This window comes from Wasmannia auropunctata, unplaced genomic scaffold, assembly GCF_000956235.1.
Source record: "Wasmannia auropunctata unplaced genomic scaffold, wasmannia.A_1.0 LD335254.1, whole genome shotgun sequence".
Lineage (NCBI taxonomy): Eukaryota > Metazoa > Arthropoda > Insecta > Hymenoptera > Formicidae > Wasmannia > Wasmannia auropunctata.
Window position 1 is genome coordinate 5,204 of NW_012027636.1, and position 10,567 is coordinate 15,770.

Consider the following 10,567-nt stretch of genomic DNA (forward strand, 5'->3'; position numbering starts at 1 on the left):
TGGTAAATGCAATAAGGATTTCAAGATACCTCGCATCACAGGTACATAATTAAATGATCTTACATCTTTAAAACGCATGGGTTTTATTATTATATTTAATTTTTTCTTGTTATTTTTAGTAATTGATTTTGAAGCGATAATATTGTTTATTCCCTATTTGTTCTTATTTATCATATTAACTAAAAATTGGCAGAAAATGCGTTAAAGAATTTGTAATTTGTAGTTTTATGCAGTGAACACAATTTTTGGATTGCATTAAAATGTTTTTATATTGATGTAAATTTGTACGTTTAAATTTTTATTTTTAGTATTGGATCCCGCAAATCCTAACTTCGATATTTTCGGGTGTTACATTAACAATATGGATGCATCGTTTATCGATGTAATCCACACGGACAAAGCTTGGCTTGGATTACTTGGATATGGCTCCGACTTTCAGGGAACAGCAGAATTCTTCGCAAATACCGGCAGTCGTCTTCAACCTGGTTGTCCGGGTTTATCATTAGCAACATTAATGCCATTAAGCGATGAAGGTAATAATCAATGCAATGATAATAATTAATAATAATTTATACATAAATATGTTATCGCGCCGTTTCATTACAATGTAAGTAAATTTTAGCAAATTAATTCATTATATTTATTAATTTGATTTAATTGTTTATCACAAGATCTCTGCAGTCATCAAAAATCGGTTAAAATGTATGCAATATCAAAGATTTGTCCCGCCAAATTAATTGCGGTGCAATGTTCTTCACATTCAGATTATATTAACAATAAATGCAAAGATAATAAGCGGAGTGGAATTGGATATGCCGCCGCATCGAATGTGTAAGATAATAATTAATATTTTATTGTATTTAAAGATTAAAGTATAATTTTTTAAATAATAATATTATTACTTGTAATGTATGTATAACGTTATATATTTTTTTGCAGAACCGGACCTTTTTATTTTAATACAACAAATTTTAATTTTAGTAATAATGACTGTCTAATATGAAACTATAATTGTATTTTTTTAAATCTGTAGAAACAAGTATATGTTTATTGTAATAAGTGATGCATGTATATTTGAAATATATATCTTAGATTTAACAAACTATTTTTTTGCACAATATAACAATATATATCCTGACCGTCCGTGTATAACACAAATTAAATTGATAGAGACCATCCGCGGTCATAGCGTATTTTTTTACAATTTGTTTAATTAATTTGAAATAAATTTTTTTTATCAACAGAACACTAATGAATTTTAAATTATTAATACATTAACTTTATATAAGCAAAATATAAAAATTTTTATTCAAGAAATAATTAAATAATGCTATTGCGAGCCGACACGAATGTTGGTGTGCGTAATAATTTTTATTATGCGCGCTATGATTTGTTAGTATAAATTTACGGTAAATTGTAAAAAACTTATGTATTTAATTTTAAGCAAATACAATCTCTTGGCTCATTAAATAGTTTTACGCATTTATTTCTGCGGAGAATCCCATAGGCCTATTAAAATTTTTATATTTTTTGATAATTATTATTGTTATAATATCAGCCATACGCAAACTGCGCGCCGTATTTTCCTGGTCTTAATTTTTATTTAATTTCAAACGGCGTGTAATGTTTACATATTTATAATTTTTTTAAAGAGACGTGTTTGTAAATTAATGTTATATTAACAATTAAATTCTCAGATGCTTTTTCGACATTTTAACTTAAAAGAAAATTTTATTAATTCTCTTATTAAGATCATGTTTCGCAATTTGAGTTGTCAGCACAGAAATGGTTCTTTGTTTCACGAGGGAAAACTCGATTTCGACTAATATATAAAGTAGATATTAGTGATGTTTATTATTTGGTGTGGACTGTACAAAATTCATCATTCGCAACTTATAGCGGTTTCGGCTGGTCTGCACTAATCTGCACAAGTGTACCACCAATGCACAGTGTAGAGCTGGTGCAATGGATGCAGCGCAATTACACCAACTGACCCCAATTAATTTGTGAGAGCCACTTTGTGTACACCCAATATACCCCTGTGCGGCATACCAAGTTCAAACGCGGCATTGGGAAGGGATTACATCATTCGATCAGCTTAACACACAATATTCGAAATGTACAATCGATGCATCCCAGCCGAAATTGCTATGTTCTCCGAAGCGACCAGACAGAGCAGTCAAATCTAATCTGTCAAGCTTAAAGGCAAGAAATTCGTAAATATTCGGTTAATTACTATTATTTATAACAGTTAGTTATGTCCCCTTCTGCCACAAATGCTATAATAACACGACCAATACAAAATCAATTTAGAATTCTTAACAAAATGAATTAAAAATGTAATTTATAAATATAAATTCCACAATCAAAATTAATATACAAAGATAAAATAGCAAAAATATATTACATGTTTACTTCGGGTAAAATGGTTGAAATTCATTTATGATAACATTTGCTGCTTGTGGAAGTTTTAGAATTATATGGTATTCGAAGAATTCAATGATTATATTACTTGTATTACATTTTTAAACATTTTGTTAAGGATAGACATTAATATTAACATATGTATGCAATTAGTCCCATATTATGTTGGATGATTTATAATTGCGTAATGCAACTGAAGAATTAAGAAAATTTAATATTGAACGACTTTAAATAAATATTTTAAATAAACTATTCAAATATGGAGCCGTTTTAAAAAAAAAAAAAAACTTTATGAAGTACGAGACATTTTTACTGTATGTCTTATCAAGAAAGCAATTATAATGACGTTTTAAGAAACGAAACATGCGAATGCTTTTATCTATAATTGATGAAAATTACAAAAGTATGGAGAACTTTTAAGATAAAACGTGATAACAAAATACCAATTTTATTTTTTTCTGATAAATTCTTGAAGAACTAAAAAGAGAACTAAAAGAACTCAGTTTAAAAAAATTTAAATAGGCGTTTGTCTGAAAACTTTATACGTGTTTTTAAAAAATCTATTAAACTAAATCTAAGAATAAGTGCATTTTAAGACTAATATTGTATAATATCAAGTTGATAATGAAATGTATTAATAAATAAATAACTAGATTATTATAAAATGATTATTACAAAAAAAAGACTACGTGAATCAAAATTCGTTTGCATTATTAGCGCTCTGTTATGGAGAAACCGATAACATAAGTGTGTTACTTGATTGGAGCAAACATTCCAAAGGTCCTTACGAACCCGTTTTCCAAAATGCTGAAAAAATGGAAAAATTATTCTTTAAAAGTATACGAGAACTCAATAATTCCGGTCTTGATACATCCAAAATTTACATTGTCGCACACTTATTGGGCACGAATAGCTGGTTTTATCGATAAATATAATAAGGACTTCAAGATACCTCGCATTACAGGTAATTAATTATCTATATTTTTGAAATAAGTGTGTCTTAATTTCTGATAATTTTTGTTATTTTAAATAATTGATTCTGCATCTGAACATCTAAATTGGAATGAAAGTGAATTGGCGTTTTTGACCACATCCATTTCAATTTACTTAAAATCCTGACGTGCTAGGCAAATTCTGCTAACAACATTGTGTTCGGCGCAAAAAAATCTTCGGGAAACGTATGGTCGCACTTCGGAAAGAGAAAAAAAAGTGTTTTTTGTAATACAGTGTATAAAAAGTCAAAAAGTATAAAATTCAAACAGCCATAACTTGATAAAAAAAAGTCGTACGGTCATGAATCAAAGTTCGTTTAAAATTCTCTTGAATGATACTTTCAGATGCTGTTGAATTTATTTAGAAACCAGTTTCTATTTTGCCACAAGCTAAATGTTAAAACGTCATTTTTGACCACTTTCATTCCAATTGACCCAAAATCTTTACGTGCTAGGCAAATTCTTCAAACGGCATTGTGTTCAGTGTGAAAAAATCTTGAGAAAACGTATGATCGCACTTCGGAGAGAGAAAAAAAGTGTTTTTTTGCAGCACACTGTAATACTAAAAGTATCGTACTTATTATATCTTAACGTACATTATAATATCTTAACAATCATAGTGATGGAACTATCATGGAAACAAATTTAGACAATTCATTATCCTAACAAAGCATAATACATTTTATTGCAAATAATAATATTTTAGTTAAAATTATAAATTACATTTTTCTTTTTTTTTGTTAAGATTCTTTAAATATTTTTGAAAATTTGATAAATGTATGGAAATATATAGAGAAAGCTAAATTAATGCTGCGCATGACGCTAAATGTCTACGCTTATGAGAAACGACATAATTTGGCTTATGTTGCAATTTAGTTTACATGGAGGTGGCACGGATATATATTACGTTGGAATCGAGTCTCTGTGTAGAATGGCATATCGTCGACACGATCCAGTCAAGGCCTGCATTAAAAACGTGTTTGTCTCGCAGTTATAAGTGAGCAGTTTCTTTCGTGATTCTTTGAAATGTTACTGTCGATTTTATATCAGTACGTTCTATTATTCTTCATGACAAGGATAATGCACAGTCAATCGTTGTGTTCTTGTATGTATTTTTCAAATATTTTTAAAATTATTATTTTATAATCATCAAGAATACGTATTAATATTGTACGCTGTTCTTCAGGTAATCAAACGGATTTAGATTTTGCAACCGGCATCAACCTGCTCTATTACAAATGGTTCGTATCCACAGAAAAATGTTCAAATAATAATTAGCATTAATAATCAGTGTGAGTGCGCGCTTCTCAGCAATAGTGAAATTCCTGCAACAATTGCCTATCCCATCACAGTGCCACAGACGTTATTGAATGTGTTGGATGATAATAAACGGATAATCTTTTACGTTTTTGGATATTTGCAATTTCCGGAGGACACAAATGTTAAATTAATGATGGAAGGTATAATATTTACATGTGTGGGTGTGGGTGTTTAGACGAACAGATTATTATGCAATCAGCGAGAAACGATTAATATATACATTTATATCATTAGCGCTTTGTTACGGAAGAACGGACAACGTTGTGCTACTCGATTGGAGTAAATACTCTGAAAACGGCACTTACGGATCCGTTTTCAGAAATGCTGAAAAAGTAGGGAGTTTATTTGCGCAAAGTATACGACTACTTGTGGATAGTGGCCTAGACATATCGAGAATTTACATCATCGCGCACTCCTTGGGCGCACACATAGCTGGCTTCGTCGGTAAATGCAACGTCTTCAAGATATCTCGCATTACAGGTAATGTAATTAAATTATCTTCAATACGGATGTGTTTCACTTTTATTTTTAATAATTATTACAATTAGATTATTTTAAATAATTGATTCTTAAGTGAAGGTTATATTTTATGTTTTCTGCTAATCTTCATTTTTCACCTTAACGAGAGATTCGTAGGAAATTTGCTAAGAAATTCGTAATTTATATACTCTTATGTGGTGCACATAATTCGTGAATTGTTCTAAAAAACGTTCCTCGGTGTAAAATTATCGTTTGCAGCATTGGATCCTGCGAATCCTCTTTTTTATCTTCCCGGATGTTACCTCACGCGTAACGATGCGACGTGGGTCGATGTTATCCACACGGACATGGGTGGATATGGCACCCTAACAGCTATGGGTACAGCGGACTATTACGTGAACGGTGGAACTCGTCCTCAACCTGGTTGCAAATTCCTTGGCTTACCGTTAAGCGATGCTGGTAATAATAATTGATGCCAATATAAATATTAAATATAGCATTGTCATCTTGTTGCAGTGTTAATTGATTTCAGTAAATTAAGTTATCATTAAATATTTATTTTAATGTCAATATCCATTGCTTAATTATAAGTAATTATTAATATTAAGAGAATTTAAATTAAATTAAAAATTATCGTTTATTTATTATCAAAGATAATTTATATAGCATTTATATAGCAATTTTTATTTAGTTTCGAGTATTTAAAAAATTATATGAGTATTGTTTAAAATAATTATACCAAATGTGTCTTGATATAATATTGCAAAGAGTCAATTTATCAATGGCTTTATGCTAATTGTTTCTTTTTATGTTGCTACTAGATCTCTGTAGTCATCAGAAATCAGTCGTGCTGTACGCAAAACTGAAACGTAATCCTACCAAATTTGTTGCAAAGGAGTGTTCTTCTTATTTTGGTTACAAATTAAATGATTGCTATAAGACTTGGCAGATCAGTGTTGGATATACAGCAATAGATATGTAAGATAACACTTAATTTACACAGATTTTAATTATTTCTCATAAGTAAGCAGATTAACAATTGCTTTCATAGGGTAATATATAAAAAATATTAATTTTTAATTTTTTTGCAGGCGCGGGTCATTTTACTTTAATATAAATATTATATAGCATGACTATTGTATTCAATATGGTATTCAATATAGCAACAAAGGTTTGTAGAAAATATAATAAAAACCGCTTCAGATTTTATACTATAAATTCGCACATATGTTGACAATTTTAGCAATAAATTATATTTCTAATTGTTTTTCTATATTTATGTCAAAATTTTGTCATCTTAAATAATTCGTCTTATGTAACTATCTCATAAAATCCAAAGTTGTCTGGTCAATTTGAAAAAAAATAGATTCTTAGATTAAAAAAGAAAACTAAAAAAAGATTAACAGTACAAAACAATTTATTTTGTATTATCGAGTACAAAATAAATTGTTTTTATAACAGAACACGCGCATGCATCATATAACATAATGTTATATTAACAAAAGAAACTGTGATTGTATCATTATGTAATATGTTAAATAAATTATTTTTTAATTATATATTCCGAAAATTAATTAAAATGGGAAAGTTTCAATAAGAATATATCAAATTTATAAATTTTAGGTTACAGAATTATAAGTGATTCAAGTCAAACGCAATAATATTGAGTGGAGTTTGAACGTTAAGCGTTGCAATTATGCGTGTATGCAATACGCATTCCGATTACTCTATTAACTTTCACAGCTCAGCTAATATTGATTTTTATTGCTGAACAGGTTTGTTTTTTGTTTGTCATGTGTCACTAATGCATAGATTATAGCAATCATCATAAGATGAAGCAATATTTAAATTTTTCGTACATATTCGTCAATATAATAATTGATACTTCTAAAAAGTTTCAGATCTTTTTGGTATTTGATTCCGTTCATAATACTATTTTAAATAGTACTATTTTAAAAATAGGATATATACATTAATAAACTATACATTAACAGAATAGCAGCGAAATGTATAAGGAAACATGAAAAACAGCTTGTTTTGAACTCGTCTTGTCGTCAAATCAATCAATATTAAATTCATCTTGAACGAGAAAAATCATTCACACAGTTTACGAATTTTAGCGAATAATAGAGTCAGAGAATAATAAAGAAAAATAAAGTACCAGCTGCGTAAAAGATATTGGTAGAAAAATACCCGGCGCATCGATATGAGGTATAATCTGTATATAAATAGTACGGCCACGAGACAGCCACAGACAGCCGAGGCTGCTATCTCTTATGAGGATCCCTCATGTTTATGTTAATAACGGGCCAAATTCCATGCCAGTTTGTAAAACAGAACGATCCAGCGATCAGCAACTAGACACCTGTACTAACATACTTAAACTTACGAGTATTTAAAACAAGACTATTCAATATTCAATTTTAAACAAGTTGTGTCGATGCTACTTGAGGTCTTTGTCGCAAGCTACGTTTTTCATTGATAAGTATCAATTTCGCATTTTTGCCCGTTCGAGATATCACACTGCATCATGGGAAGCATTGATGGGTTTAACTATCTAACATCTCGTAATAGACTTAACAGCTAAAATTCATTTATAAGTATAAAGAAAAGCGATCGCACAATCTATACATGTAACATTTTGAAAAATGTACATCAATATTTATCGCATAAACGTTTATCGATATTATATCCCCGCTTTATTTTATCTCTACAACTATTTATAAATAATTACAAAGTTATATATAAGTCGTAATTAACGGGGTACAGGATATTACGAGCTGTATATACGGATTACTAACCCGTTATTATTAGTGTAATTACTCTCCTCGTTATACGCAATTTCTCAGCCGGTCGCTAAATCCGCAGTCGCATATGCTATGCGTCGCATAAACACACTCGGCGCTCTCAGCAAGAGATATCGTCACTAATCCCAACTTAATGAGAGCCCTAACGGGGAACTTTGATTATTGGCGAGCGACGCGTATTAGAATCAAGTGAATCCATAAAATAAGTCCGCGGTTGCTGGACCATGTTGTCGCTCTCTCGGAGATAATTTACAGAGTGGAACAAAGCGTGCTTCTTGCGCGATTTTTGCGCGATCGTATTTGTCGTCTTGTGCGTGATATGTCACGCGCATGAAAAATGCATTGAAATGTAGACTACATTGCCTACTACTGCTTCGATCGTTTAACTTTAATCGATATACATATATATTCAGATTTTATTTAAGATTTTACCATAAATTTCAAGCGCCATTTGCTTTTGAAAAAAATTTTGTTCTGCCTCCGATAATTAACTTTCAAAGCTCAGCTAATATTGATTTTTATTGCCAAACAGGTTTGTTTTTTAGTTCTCACTATTGCATAGATTATAGCAATCATCATAAAACGAAGCAACATCCAAATTTTTTATGTATATTCGTTAACATGATTGGTACTAAAAAATTTCAGTTTTTTTGTCTTTGATTCTGTTCACAATACTATTTTATTGTCGTTGCAAATTAGTATGAATAATAAATTAATAGCCGTGATATTATCACAGAATGATGTCTATAAATATCATACACCTAACACTGCATTGTAGCATAAAATTATATAAAGGCAATAACATTAATTTTTATTTTTTAAATTTAATTGTTATCGTTGAAGTTAGAAATTATTAATTTAAGCTCGTAGATTTATTGAATAAGAATAAAAAAATATGTAGGTATAAAAAAATATGCATAACAATGCGTATAATAAATGAAAAATAGGAGACGACTTTCAATTATAATAATACACAGATATACAATAATACACAGTCTAAACTTAATCACACAATAATTGTACTATACGAAATAAATTGCATCAGTGCAATTTTTAAAAGATGCATTTATGTATGTAGAAGAGTGAAAGAGCATCGGTTTCTCTGAATATTTTCCGGCATTGAAAACAAATTAGCGTGTCTACCATTCTGTCTGCCACGATTAAATCGTCCGTTGCCTTTGTTTCGGATTCATAAATGGCACTTCCGCCCACGTTCCACGCGCAGGTCTGAAAGGAACTATGGACCAATTTGGTCGATTGACGCACGAGCGTCCGATTATAATTTCATATCGAACGCTGGCCGTCATGAATAATAGATACAGATTGTTTTCATCCGCGATACTCGTCTGTCGGACCGTCCCATCATGAGCGCTCGGTCGCATTCCTCAGATTTCTTACATCCTCAAAAGGCATCCCATAAACGTAAATGAGTGTTGCATTTATAGTTTATACAAGTGAAGGCTTTTATGGAGTGGCGCATAAATCGAAATGCACAAGTTAAAGTCGTGAAATCGAAGATGTCAGGAGTTTAATAATATCGTTAGTATTAAAATATCAACAGATATTGTCTTTTTTACTTAAACGATCGTGTTCAAGAAATCCCTGACATAAAAGTTTCTCATGTTTGTTTTGTTTCGAATCAACCAATGTATGTACCAATTATTCGCTTGATACGGAAAACGAACAGTACAACTCAATTCTCTCTCTCTCTCTCTCTCTCTCTCTCTCTCTCTCTCTCTCTCATTCTTTCGCTATACTTATGACTAACTTCTCTTTTCGTATTCGTCTGGGCTACCGCCCCGCACCGATTCTCGCCAAGAGCGTCGCGTGCAGCGGCACGTTAACTGCATCGTTGTAAAGCAGATTTCATTTAAAGAGGCACAACGGAGGCGGAAAGGTCGTAAGAAAAAGAAGAGATACACCGAGAACGCATGTGGCCCGTCTATATAATTTTCATTTGCACTCGTGGCTACGCTTAACTGCGACCGGGGCGAAATAATGCTTAATGGAATACCTGTACAGGGCGATTCACAGTTAAGTTGAGAAACTATGCATGTAAATCTTGAGTAAAGATGAAAAAAACATAAGTGAATGCATTTCAAAAGGAAGTTGAATTGTACAATAAATTTTTTTATATCAAAATCTCTTCTCTTTCTAGAATATAAAATAAAAATTTAGAAAAAAGAATAACTTTCGAGTAATTTTTAACAGATTTTTTAGATAACCATATGATAATGATGAATTTTTATAACAACATATTGTTTAAAACTTCGAAAATAGGGAATCTCTTAATTGTCCAATTTATTTACTGTTTTAATAATAGAAGATATTTTTTAAAATTAATAATTAGTAAAATTTTATTGTTTGTTTTCACAATTCTTTCTTGGTTTGTCATTTTTTACTATCAGTTTGAAGTGAAGGAGAGAGAGAGAGGGGGGGGAGAAAGCGTGCATTTATTTAAAGCGCTCTGGGATGACATCCCCTCAGAGAAAGAGAGAGAGAGAGAGAGAGTAGAGACTGAGTCGACAAGGCACANAGGGGATA

General features: G+C 30.8%; 1 protein-coding gene and 1 pseudogene across 4 annotated transcripts; both read left to right on the top strand.

The window, feature by feature from the left end:
- Positions 1–1,470, top strand: part of LOC105457352 — a 6,210-nt pseudogene extending 4,740 nt beyond the window's left edge.
- Positions 1,471–2,921: 1,451 nt separating this feature from the next.
- LOC105457353 (lipase member H-like) lies at positions 2,922–7,890 on the top strand. Of its 4 annotated transcripts, none has more exons than XR_975378.1 (10): positions 2,922–3,388; positions 4,293–4,521; positions 4,603–4,657; positions 4,728–4,876; positions 4,971–5,216; positions 5,475–5,675; positions 6,038–6,194; positions 6,308–6,387; positions 6,840–6,991; positions 7,112–7,890. XR_975378.1 is itself a non-coding variant. In XM_011701969.1 (9 exons), exons 2-8 carry the CDS (start codon positions 4,443–4,445, stop codon positions 6,342–6,344), a joined length of 924 nt encoding a protein of 307 aa, XP_011700271.1. In that variant the 5' UTR covers positions 2,922–3,388; positions 4,293–4,442; the 3' UTR covers positions 6,345–6,387; positions 6,840–7,890. The 4 variants fall into 4 exon arrangements, 2 of the variants coding, with proteins under 2 accessions (XP_011700271.1, XP_011700272.1); XR_975379.1 differs by having other exon boundaries at positions 7,118–7,890; XM_011701969.1 differs by having other exon boundaries at positions 6,840–7,890.
- The last annotated feature ends 2,677 nt before the right edge of the window (positions 7,891–10,567 follow it).